The 12,752-nt window shown below is 50.6% G+C and overlaps 1 protein-coding gene across 1 annotated transcript; it reads left to right on the forward strand.

Moving 5' to 3' along the window:
• The first annotated feature begins 587 nt into the window (after window positions 1–587).
• Window positions 588–5,347, forward strand: Rinl (Ras and Rab interactor like). Its single transcript, XM_026412184.2, has 10 exons — window positions 588–638; window positions 1,726–1,828; window positions 2,470–2,542; window positions 2,619–2,683; window positions 3,003–3,152; window positions 3,229–3,642; window positions 4,113–4,430; window positions 4,677–4,808; window positions 4,901–5,064; window positions 5,147–5,347. Exons 3-10 carry the CDS (start codon window positions 2,499–2,501, stop codon window positions 5,207–5,209), a joined length of 1,350 nt encoding a protein of 449 aa, XP_026267969.2. The 5' UTR covers window positions 588–638; window positions 1,726–1,828; window positions 2,470–2,498; the 3' UTR covers window positions 5,210–5,347.
• Window positions 5,348–12,752: the final 7,405 nt, after the last annotated feature.

Raw genomic sequence — 12,752 nt, forward strand, 5'->3', positions numbered from 1 at the left:
AAATAGCTTCTGTTGTGGGTCTTCTCCCCACACCAATGACACCAGCCTTTCTCCGGGATCCCCAGATTTCTCCACCATCCAGCAATTAAAGAATTAAAACCTGGGGCACTGGAGTTAGTGGTCACTGGAGTCCTTTCTGAATGGCCAGGGTCCCTGCTGTACTGGTGGGGAGCAGCCTTGAGCCCTATTTCCCCCCCTGTCAGAGGCCAGGCCACGGCTCACTGGCTTCCCATACCCTGAAGGTGGTCCAGCCAGACATGGCCTCCACGGCTCCCACCAGGGGGAGAGGTGAGGGCTGCCAGGGCCAAGGTCTCCATCTCTGGCCCCCAAACCTATAAATCCCTTCTATCTTTATCCCCATGAGACCCTGAGCCCCGTCTCTGACCCTTTGTCCCTAGGCTGTCCCTGTCTGCACCTTTGACCCCAGCTCCATGTCACACTGCCCACTTCTGATCCCTGACCTCCTGGACTCCGTACATCACGGGCTGGTCCTGCCACAGGCAAATGGAGCAGGCAAGACTCCTCTAGGGGTCCTCGGCACCCCACTTCTTCACCTGCAGAGGACGCGTGGTGTGTGGCAGGTCCCAGAGTTAGAGGCCAATGATGCAAAGGCCCTGGTGGAGCTGTGGCCACTAGGGGTGAGTCTCAGAGCTGAGGACCCTCCCACGACACTTGGGACCACCAGGCAGGACCCTGTTGGTTGTGAGAAATGAAAAAACCCAGAAGTAAAAGTAGCTTCTGGAAGGTCTGGATTCTGAGCCTCAGACAACCTGTGACTTTCTCCTCCTCCCATGTCTTGGCTTTGCTTTCAACAGTGGGAACTCTGGATGTTTGGGTCTGTAACAAAGGCTCAGTCTAGGGTGGCTTCAACAGACATTTATCCCTCAACATAACTAGAAAGGCAGCTGCCACTCTGGGCCAGCAGCTCAGTGTCATCAAGGCCAGCTGCTCTACAATTCTTTAGGACTTCCCCCATGATTCCCCAGGCCCAGCCCACATGTATTCCAGGCAGGAAGAAAGGAGTTCCCGGATGTATCTGTATCTTTCTTTTTCCCTTTTGACCAGGAAAAGCAAAGGCAGAATACCTGGGTTCAGTCACTGCTGGGGGAGCAGGGGGTAAGGGGGGGACAAGCTCACCTGGGAGTTATACGGTCAAAGCTAAGAGCCACTCCAATCAGATCCTTTGGCCTTTCCTGTGGCGCGGCATGCTGATGCATTGAACAAGGGGTTCTGCCAGGAATATGGGCAAGATTTGGAAAGGACAACTAACAGGATCTCTCACATCTTCCTCCTCAGGAGGACACTGTCTTTTGTGGTGACAAAGATGGTGACAAAGTCCCCAGATCAGGAATCTATCCCACCAACTCAGCAACTTAGCAACCCCAGTGTAAAAAGAGATCTTTTGAGGGGTGGCATGCTACCTAACCTGCACAGGGCCCTGGCTTCTATCCCCAACATTTTGAGAAAGAGAGAGAGAGAGAGAGAGAGGTTTTCCAAGAGCTTTAGCAAAATTCCCATGGAAGATGTCCACTGGCTAAGCTTGGTCACATGCCCTGAACCACAAAGTAGGCAGAGAGCAGTCATAGTACTGGTAGGTTGAGTCACCGTCCCACGTCCTAAAGCTTGGGGAACCCGTCTCACCCACATGGAACTCAGAGTAGGGGGAGAGTTTGTATCCACAGGTACGCTTGTCAAGTTGACCTTTGCCCCCACCCCCACCCCCAGAGTTTCCTGGTCACCGGACATGACCCCAGCCAAGTCCTGGTGTTGAAGACAGGACCTTCACCAGGAGAAGTCAACACCTACAGGATCCAGAAATTGCCTGGAGGTGAGGCACCTCCCTGTGGTTTCCAATGTATCCCCAGGATCTGTCAGCTTTCATTCCAGAATATCTCCTAAATCGGCCCCACCCTGCCTGCCCCTGTCACCTAAGTAAGTCTGAGCCCCCATCACCTGTTGCCCGGATCATGGCGGTAGTCCTGCTCTGGTCTTGCTGAAATCCACGCTGAGCACAGCTACCAGGGTGGTCTTTCCAGACATCACTCGCACTTTGCACACCCCTTCCTCCAACCTTGCCAATGCCACGCAACATGCTTAGATACAAACCCAAGCTTCTCATCGCAGCCTGTAAGATGCTGTGCCATGGAAACCCCTTCGTTAATGCCCCTCCTGCACTCTGTTCCCGCCATGCCCTGTCTTTTGAGCAGCGAATTTGTCTGCTGAATATTTGTCTGACGACTGAATCCTATTTGGTGGCATCAGTGGGATGCAAGAATCAAGAGGGAGGAAAAGATGGGGACTCTAAAGGATGGAACTGTCCCTGTTCTGAAGGCCCCTGCGCGCAGGTAGATTGCAGGGATGGTGGTAGAGTGTCCCAGGAGAGAGGAATCTGCCAACCCTCCAGTCTTGTTGCTTTTTTTTCTTTTTCTTTGTTCTTTGTTCTCATCCCTACTTGCTTCCTGCCCCCAGGTGTGTCCCTGGAGACCTCCAACCTCTGCATGCCAGACCTGCCCCACCTCCTGGCCTTCTTATCAGCTAGCAGGTACTGGTCACCCATCAAAGGGGCTCAGGGGGACTGTCCCTAAGATGCACACTGTGGTTCTCTTCTCTTTTCTCAGGGATGTTTTGCCTAAAACACTGCTCCTGCCCTCTTCTACTCTGGTGCCCGGAAAGAAATACAAAGGTAAAGACGAGCGGGTGGCCTTGCTGGCCCACTACTCCACAGGGACTGGACTTGAGGGACCAGATCACTGGGTTTGAAGGAGGACGACGCCAGGGATCAGAGAGGGCTGTAGGCCTAGATTTGGGGTCCTTTAGCGAGGCGGGGATGGGATCCTGGACTCCTGAGTCCTAACAGAGGACAGAATTAGAAAAGGAGGGACCCGGGGGCCTTCCATTCTTGGTCTAGAGTGAAGAAGGCTAGGAACTAAGTCTCTTGGTGCTCTGAAGGGACCAGGGCTCACCCCAAGACACCTGGGACACCTACTTGTGCTGGTCTCCAGATTCTGTGCAGGTTGGCAGGGTACAAGGTGACCCCTCAGGGGGGGCGCTGTCTGTGGTGAACCAGCTCTACCTGGAGACGCACGGAAGCTGGGGAACAGAGCAGAACCCCCAAACGACGGAGCCAGAGACTGCCCAGAGGCATGATCCAGGTGAGCTGGGACCTTGGGAGAGATGAGGGCGCTGCTCCCGCTGCTCTGTGGAACCCAACCCTCTCCTCACTTCCAGCCGCCAGGAACCCCGCCCAGCACCGGGTCTCCTGGGTGGAAGGGCCGCTCAGCCCAGAGGTGCGCCCTCCTGGGCCGGCTCTGGCCAGTCTGGTGGAGGAGAAAGAGGAGGAGGACGAAGACAATGACCCCTACAAGGATGACGTGGAAGCCCCGGAGGACGTGCTCACTGTCCACGTCCGAGCTCTGGCCAGGGCGCGGAGCAGCTACGTGGCCAGGCAGTACCGGGGCTTCCGGGCCCGCCTCACCTCGGATTCCGTGGGTTCCCACAGGCCAGGAGACCCGGCCACCGAGCTGCTGCAGGATGTGCGGCACCTCCTTACTGACCTCCAGGATTACTTGTCAAAAGACCCCGACGTCAGAGCTGTCTTTGGGAACAGGGGCCTGGGGGGCCCCCAGAAGGACGAGGATCTTGGTAATGGGGAGGGCTGGAAGGGAACCCCCACAGCCTCAGGTGCGCATTCACTTGGCCCTTCCTATGCGTTCGCATCCACCTTCTTTCTCCTGATCGGTGCGCACACCTGTTTCCTCTCCACTCACTGCCCCTTTCCTGCAAGTCACAGCCGGTTCAACAACCGGGCGGGGTGGTGCTCTCCTAGCTGGGGAGGCTAAGGCAGGAGGATCGCGAGTTTAAAGCCAGCCTCAGCAAAAGCGAGGCGCTAAGCAACTCAGTGGGACCTTGTCTCTAAATAAAAAGCAAATAAATAAAAGAACCTGTGCCCCCCACGCACCGTCTCACTCGTGCGTGGACAGCCCTACGCTTTGTCCCAGGCACGTGTTCACACCTCTATCTACCCTGAGGGTGACCAGAAGCTGGGGAGGGGTAACGGCCTGCCAGAGTAGGTCAACTGGGTGGCCTGTCCTCACTCGCCCCACGCCCCGCAGGTCCCGCTGTGGAGACGGCCGTTTGCCGGGCGGTGCTGGAGCCCCTGAAGCCTGCACTGTGGACGCGACTCCGCACGCTCCGCGCCCAGGAACTAAGGCGACTGAGGCGGCGGCAAATAGCCCTGCGGGTGGGGGCGGGGCCTCCAGGTGCTCAGGGGGCGGGGCTTGAGGGTCCAAGCCCCGCCCCCGCCCTGCGGAGCCGCATCCACGCGCGCCTAGAGCACCTGCACGCCGCGTGCGCGCCGCGCCGCAAGGTGGCGCTCCTGCTGGAGGTGTGCAGCGACGTGTACTCGGGCCTGGCGGGCGGCGACAACCAAGGTAAAGGAGCCGTGGGGGTCTAACTGGGAGTGCGGTGGCTTGAGGGCTGGGGGAGCCAGGTAGGATGCACCTGTGCGCACGTCGAAGAAGAGGGTGGCAGAGGGTGGCGGGCCTGAGGATTCTGGGAGGAGGCGTTTGTATACTGGACAAGGTGGGGAGGCAGCCAGGTCTCGCGGTCCTGGGGATCGGATGGCAGATGTCTCCACCGCCCCCGCCACCTCAGGACCTGTCCTCTGGCTTTCCCAGAACCCCTGGGGGCCGACGCCTTCCTGCCGGCCTTGACCGAGGAGCTGATCTGGAGTCCGCACATTGGGGAGACACAGCTGGACGTGGAGTTTCTAATGGAGCTCTTGGATCCCGACGAGCTACGGGGAGAGGGTGAGTCCCCACCACCTCCAGAACACCTGCAGCAGGAAAGGCGGGTGACCGGAACCCCGAGAGCCGCGCTGACCGCCCCTTCTCGTCCCCAGCCGGGTACTACCTGACCACGTGGTTTGGGGCGCTGCACCACATCGCCCACTACCAGCCTGACGCGGGCCGCGCACCGCAGGGGCTCAGCTCCGAGGCCCGTGACTCCCTTCGCCAGTGGCACCGCAGGCGCACGCTGCACGGACAGAACCCACTTGGAGCCCAGGTGACCACCAGTCAGGGATGCGGGAGGAGGGGGGAGTGGGACCTGTTTTCCTCCTGACTCAGGCTCCCTGCACCCCCCACAGGCCAACCTGCCATTTGAGGAGCCATGGGCAGTCGCCACTGTGCCAGGGGCCACTGATGATTAGCCGTCTCAGACCCTCTTTGCTCCTCAAGCAAGATACAAAGGCGTCTGGGACAGTGCGGTTTAGGGACAGCAAGACGGAAGGGTGGGCTGGGGATGTGGCTCAAGCGGTAGCGCGCTCGTCTGGCATGCGTGCGGCCCGGGTTCGATCCTCAGCACCACATACCAACAAAGATGTTGTGTCCGCCAAAAACTAAAAAAAAAGAATAAATATTAAAGTTCTCTCTCTCTCTCCCTCTCACTCTATCTTTAAAAAAAAAAAAAAAAAAAAAGACGGAAGGGTTCCAGGAAAAGGAAATGGCCACCTCAGGACCTTTGCAAGAGCTGTTCCTGCTTCTTGGAGTGCCCTTCCCTAATATCCTCAGTGTACCCTCTCTCCCCTCCAGGTCCTTATGCAGATGTCACCTCAGGGAGGCTCTCCCTGACAGCCCTTTGTAGAATGGTATCTACTCCCACCTGACTCAGTGATAGGCAAAATAATGACACCCCAGAAGGATGTCCCAACCCAATCCCCCCAATCCGTGAATATGCTATCAGGTGTGCTCACATCAAGGACAGAGTGAGAAGGTTAGCCGTGCCCTGGCTCAAGGGTCCCTATAAGAGGGAGTTAGGGGGCTGGGGAGACAGCTCAGTTGGCAGAGTGCTTACCTCGCATGCACAAGGCCCTGGGTCCAATCCCAGCTCCAAAAAAAAAAAAAAGGAGACAGGGATGCTGTTGGCATGAGCCTTTAGTCCTAGCTACTTGGAGTTCAAGGTCAGCCTGGGAAGGCCCCAGTTCACAAAAAAAAAAAAAAAAAAAAAAGGTAGAGGGAGAGTCAGAGGAGCAATGATGCCAATAGAAATCAGAGTGGTGTGGACATCAAGGCGGACACTCCAGCAGATAAAAGACAAGGCATGGATTGTCCCCTGGGACTTCAGAAGGAACTCGTCAGCTTTTGTTCTGGACTTCTGACCTAGAGAGCTATAAAATAATAAACTTGTTCAAGTCATTGAGATTGTGGTGATTTCATATAGCAACGACAATTTTTTTTTCTTTATTTTTTTTTCCTCAAGATGTACCATATAACCCAAGCATGGTGGTGCACATCTGTAAATCCAGCAGCTCAGGAGGCTGACACAGGAGGATCAAGAGTTTAAAGCCAGCCTTAGCAACTTAGCGAGGCCCTAAGCAACTCAGTGAGACCCTGTCTCTAAATAAAATATTTTTAAAAAGGGCTGGGGATGTGGCTCAGTGGTTAGGCACTGAGTGGTTAAGTGGGTTATTTCTACCATAGAACACAATGTACTCGTTTTTTGTGTTAATTGTCTTCTGTCCCCGTAGAGTAGAAATACAATACAAACTATGAATGTAATTCTAAAATTTCTATTAACTACATTAATAAAAATTAAAACAAAATCTGGGGTGTAGCTCAGTGGTTGAGTGCTTTCTTGGCATTCTCCAGTCCCTGGGCTCCTGAGTTCCATCCTAGCACAATAACAATAGGGAGAAAAAAAAAAAAGAAGGAACGAAGAGAAAAAAACCTAAAACCAGTGAAACTATTGAGCTATTTAAAACTCATACTGAACCAGATGGGGAGGCACACTACTCTAATCTTCAGCCCTTTTTATATTTTATGTAGAGACAGGGTCTTGCTGAGTTGCTTAGGGCCCTGCTAAATTGCTGAGGCTGGCTTTGGACTCCCAATCCTCCTGCCTCAGCCTCCCCAGCTGCTGGGATCACAGGTGTGCACCCTTGCACCCAGTGATGGTAAGGATCTGAAAATGGGAGGAGTCTGGGACGGTTTTAGTGGGCTCCAAAGGCAACCATGAAAGAGGGAGACAGAGGGAGATCTCAACAAATAGGAGAGGGTGGTGTGAAGCCAGAGCAGAAAGCAGTTCAGAGGTGCTGGCCCCGGGCTGGGGCTGGGGCTGGGGCTCAGGGGTGGAGCGATTGCCTAGCATGTGAGAAGCACTGGGTTCAATCCTCAGCACCACATAGAAATAAATAAAATAGAGGTGCTGCCTTTGGAGACTGCAGTGATCCCATGAGCTAGGGAATGCTGTAGCCACCAGAAGCTGAAAGACGCAAGGGACCAAGGCACCTTTAGAACCTCCAGATGGAACGCAGCCCTGCTGACACCTTGACTTCCAGCCCAGAGATGCTGATTTCAGACTTCTGACGTCCAGAATGGTGAGTGGACACACGTCTAGTATTTGTTTGTTTTTATGCCAGGGATTAAACTCAAAGGTGTTTAAACACTGAGCCACATCCCCTGCCCCCCCCCCCCTTTTTTTGAAGAATTTCTTTTTTAATTTGTAGAGGAACACAATACCTTTATTTTGTTTATTTATTTCTTTATGTGGTGCTGAGGATCGAGCCCCATGCCTCACGCATGCTGGGGGAGTGCTCTACCACTGAGCCACAGCCCCAGTACCCACCTACCCTTTTTTATATTTTATTTAGAGACAGAGTCTCATTGAGTTGCTGAGGCTGGCTTTGAACTCACGATCCTCCTGCCTCAGCCTCCAGAGCCCTGGGATTACAGGCATGTGCCAGTGGACCTGGCATATGTCTACTGGTTTAAGCTACCAAAAGTGTATTCATTTGTAACAGTGGAAATTAATAGTATATAAAAAAGAAAAATAGGAGTCCAACGGAGGCTCAATTCAGTCTCGTTGTAGCAACAGGGACATTCATCCACAGGTAGAAGGAAAATTAGGAAAAGCCCTCTCACTGGGTGCGGTGGTGTGTGCCTGTAATTCCAGCAGCTCAGGAGGCTGAGATAGGAGGATCTCAAAGCCAGCCTCAGCAATAGTGAGGCACTAAGCAACTCAGTGAGATCCTGTCTCTAAATAAAAAACAAAAAAAAAAGGGCTGGGGGTGTGGCTCAGTAGTTAAGTGCCCCTGAGTTCAATCTCTGGCACCCCCACCCCCGAAACACACAAAAAGAAAAGCCCCCTCAATTCAACTCACCAGAAATGCACTGCCATTTAGATTTTCCAGTTGATAGCGGGGGAAGAGATGGAGAGAGGATGGTGAAAATTGGACAAGAGAAATCCCTTCTAATGTTCTACTGCACAGTTGGGTAACTATGATTGACAACAATTAATTTTATATTTCAAAATAGCTCGTAGATTTTCAATTTCAATATTCCCAACATAGAGAAATGACAAATGTTTGAGATGATAGATGTGCCAGTTATCTGATCAGATCATTACACGTTATAGACATGTGTTGTGATACGACCCTGTACCCTATAACTATGGATAATTATTATGTGTCACATAAAAAGGTTTTAGAAAATTAAAATTTTACATTTTATAATGATCAAAATCCTGTAATTTAGATGTCAACTAAAAAAGATGCACCAGGAAATAAAGTGTTTCACAATTTTTTTTTATACTTCAATTGCATTGAACCTGGGGCTTCACACATGCTAGGCAAGCCAGGGCTTTATTGCTCAGCTACATTTACAGCTCCCAATTATTTTTTATTTTTTGATAAAAGTTTGTTCAGATTGAACCCAAGCATGCTTAGCTGCTTCCAAGTCCCCAGTCCTTTATTTTATTTTTCGACAGAGTCTCTCTGAGTTGCTTAGGACTTCATTAAGTTGCTGAGGCTGGTCTGGAACTTGTGATCCTCCTGCCTCAGCCTCCCGAGCCACTGGGATTACACCACACCCAGACTTGGAATCATTTTTTTTTTAATATTTATTTTTTAGCTTTAGGTGGACACAATATCTTTATTTTATTTGTATGTGGTGCTGAGGATCGAACCCAGTGCCTCCCGCATGCCAGGCAAGCGCCCTACCACTTGAGCCATATCCCCAGCCCCTTGCAATCATTTTTGAAAGCTAAAAAGCTTGAGGATAGCAGAGCATAGTGGCATATGCCAGCTACTTGGGAGGCTGAGACAGGAGGATCTGCATGTTCAAAGCCAACCTGAGGAAAAAAAAAAAATCCCAGCAGCTTGGAAGGCTGAGGCAGGAGGATGGAGAGTTCAAAGCCAGCCTCAGCAAAATCGAGGCACTAAGCAACTCAGTGAGACCCTGTCTCTAAATAAAATACAAAATACGCTGGGGATGTGGCTCAGTGGTACACATCAGTGATTGGCCGACTCGGAGCTGTGGCTTGCTGCCCCAGATTGCACCTTATTGCACCTGGCTAGTCCATGCAAAGATCAAAATTCAAAATTTAGGGTTGGGGATGTGGCTCAAGCGGTAGCGCGCTCGCCTGGCATGAGTGCGGTCTGGGTTCGATCCTCAGCACCACATACAAACAAAGATGTTGTGTCGACCAAAAACTAAAAAATAAATATTAAAATTCTCTCTCTCTCTCTCTGTCTCAAAAAAAAAAAAAACTCCATGTGTTTAAAAAAAAATTCAAAATTTAAAGTATGGGGCTGGGGCTCAGCAGTAGAGCCTTGCCTAGCACGTGTGAGGCGCTGGGTTTGATCCTCAGCACCACATAAAAATAAATAAATAAAGCAAAGGTAATGTGTCCAACTACAACTAAAAAAAAAAAAATAAAAATCTTAAAGTATGGTTTCTACTGAATGCACATAGTTTTTGCACCAATATAAAATTTAAAAAATCAGGCTGAGGGTGTAGCTCAATGGTAGAGCGTTTGCCTAGCATGCTGGGGGCTTTGGGTTTTATCCTCAGCATTAAAAATTAAATTAAATTTAAAAATTCTAAGTGAAAGTTACCATCTAATACTAAGTTAATATCAGTCACTTGGGGACTGTCTGTATAAAAAATTAGTCGGTTGCTTCCCTCAGTTCTGTGAGCCATGCTAGCAAATCCATCAATTCTGAGGAGCGGATCATGAGAATCTCCCAGATGGTTGGTCAGAAGTACAGGTGACAACCTGGGACTCATAACTGGCATCCAAAGTAGGCGCTGGCTTGTAGGACTGAGCCTACAACCTGTGGGATCAGATGCTCTCTCCAGGTGGATAGTGTCAGAATTGAGTTAAATTATAGGACACCACGTTGGCTGCAGAGTTGGTGTGTGTGGAAAAAAGTCCCTTCACATCTGGTGTCACAGGGTTAAGTGAATTGCATGGGATTGGGAGAAAAGTGTGTTGAGAAAATCACAGGGAAAAAGCTTCATGACTTTGGCTTTGGCCATAATTTCTTGGCTAAGTTCTCAGAAGAATAGGCCACAAAAGAAAAACATTGGACTACGCCAAAAATTTAAAACTGCAGGCTAGTGGTGCACACCTGTGATCTCACCTGTTTGGAAGGCTGAGGCAGGAGGATCACAAGTTGGAGTCCAGCTTCAGCAACTTAGCAAGACCTTGTCTCAAAATAAAAAATAATAAGGGGTGGGGATGTGGTTCAGTGGTAAAGTACCTTTGGGTTCAATCCCTAGTACCCAAAATCCAACAAACAAACAACAACAACAACAACAACAACAACAACAAAAAACCCTCAGTTGACCTGACTTGAAAAACTGTGATATAGCCATGTAATAAACTAGTACTTGGAAGTAAAAAGGAACAAATTATTTATAGACCTCAACATGCATGAATTTCAAGAGTTATGCTGAATGGAAAAGTCAGACATGGAGGACACACTGAATAACTGCATTCGGGAAACATGAACTCACCCTGATGACAGGAAGCAGATCAGCAGATGTCTGGGGGTGTCAGTGAGTTTCTGTCAGCAGGTGGGGGCAGAGGGTTTACTAGGGGGCTGGAGGAAACTTCTAGGGTGATGGATAGCTTCATTACTTTATGGCCATCTGGATGTGGCAGTAGTTTTACAGGAGTATATGTCAAAACTTCTCACATTGTACAACTTATTTAATTAATTACAGTGCTGGGCACAGAACCCAGGGCCTCACACACGCTAGGGAAGTGCCCTACCACTGAGCTAAGCCCTCAGCCCCCAAATTATACATTTATTAGTTATTTATTTATTGGTACCAGGGATTAAACACGGGGACAGTCAACCCTGAGCCACATCCCCAGTCCTTTTCTGTATTTTATTTAGAGTCAGGGGCTTACTGAGTTGCTTAGGGCCTCTCTAAGTTGCTGAGGCTGGCTTTGAACTCACCATCCTCCTGCTTCAGCCTCCCCAGGCTCCCACAGTAGATTACAGGCATAAACCACTGTGCTGGTTGAGTTTTCAATTTGAGACCTTGAAGCTATTTCTGCTTGGAAACTGCAGAGGTAAAGAGGAAGAGGAGGAAGAGAATGATGGAGGAAGTGGAGGAGGGGGAAGTGGAGCAGGAAGAGATGGAGGAAGCCAGGCTATTTCTGCTTTTGGGACCTGCCACATTTCTCTCCTGGGTCTCTGAATCCATTGAGAACCAATTTCTTGAATAGTGGAAGAGAACCATAAGACCATCAGCATCAGTCAGTGGGAACATGGCTGCCGGCCTGGCACTGGTGGGCAGGTGGAATGAGAGGGCGAAAGAAAGGGGATGGGATGTGGTGGGAGGTTGGCAGGAAGCAGGATGAAGGTCACTGCAGGGAGTGCGGATGGGGAAGAAGCTGTTGGAGGTTGGAGGAGAAGGTGTGGTATATTGTACCTCCAAGGCCCACGACCGGGGACATGGGGCAAAGTCACTGAGCAGCATTGCTGATCCCCTCAAAAGTGAGTGAGATGGATTGAAGATGAGGCCAGTTAAAAATTATGTGGCAACATTTTCTCTGTCCATTCAGCTGCACAAATGCAGGCAAGCAGTAGGTGGAGCCTTAGATCCAACGAAGATCAAGGTTCTGCCAGCCAAGTATGGTGGGGAGGGGCAGAGGGGAGGAGGAGCAGGGGCAAGGTGACAGGCCAGGGCCTTGTTGGAACCGAGCCTCTGAAGAAAAGGAATTGAAAAGACCTGTCATGGACAGAGATCAAAATACAGGGACAGAGATTCTGTGAAAGCTGGGCTGCTGAGATGAGGTCTAGGTGTGACCGTGGGAGGGAGGGTCTGGGGGAAGACAGAGTGACTAGAGGAAAGGTCAGGGAACAGAGGCCAGAGAGAGCCAGTGACCATGTACCTGGATGAGGAAATCACCTGGAACAAAAACAAGTGGCAAGAGAGACAGCAAGCTGAGAGCTGAGATGGTGGAGAAGTGACCATCGTCGGCTGATCAATAGCAAAATATGGCATATCCCGACAGGGCACTATCACTTGGCCATAAAAATAAAAATAATAAAATAGCCAGGCGCAATGGCACACGCCTGTCAGCCCAGCCGCCTGGGAGGCTGAAGCAGGAGGATCGAAAGTTCAAGGCCAGCCTCAGCAACTTAGTAAGGCACCAAGCAACTTACTGAGACCTTAAATAAAAATTAAAAGGGCATGGGATGTGGCTTAGTGGTTAAAGCACCCTGCGTCCAATCACCAATACCTGCCTCAAAAAATACATAGTGACACATCCTACAATGCGAACATGTCGAGTAAAAGAAGCCAGACCCAAAAGGTCATGTAGTGTAGGGTTCCAGGAACAGTGAAAGTGCACAATAGGCGGATCCCTAGGATAGACTAGAGGTTGCTAGTTCAAAGCCAGCCTCTGCAAGTTACCAACGCCCTAATCAATTTGTTTCAAAATGAAAAATTTTAAAA

Source organism: Urocitellus parryii, chromosome 15 (genome assembly GCF_045843805.1).
Source record: "Urocitellus parryii isolate mUroPar1 chromosome 15, mUroPar1.hap1, whole genome shotgun sequence".
In the NCBI taxonomy this organism is placed as follows: Eukaryota; Metazoa; Chordata; class Mammalia; order Rodentia; family Sciuridae; genus Urocitellus; species Urocitellus parryii.

Bases quoted from the DNA above. Each gene is read 5' to 3' on its own strand.
- Rinl (XM_026412184.2), top strand. From the start codon at position 2,499: ATGCCAGACCTGCCCCACCTCCTGGCCTTCTTATCAGCTAGCAG. The intron at 2,543-2,618 runs GTACTGGTCACC...CTCTTTTCTCAG, and splicing joins GCCTTCTTATCAGCTAGCAG to GGATGTTTTGCCTAAAACAC. The intron at 3,153-3,228 runs GTGAGCTGGGAC...CCTCACTTCCAG, and splicing joins TGCCCAGAGGCATGATCCAG to CCGCCAGGAACCCCGCCCAG.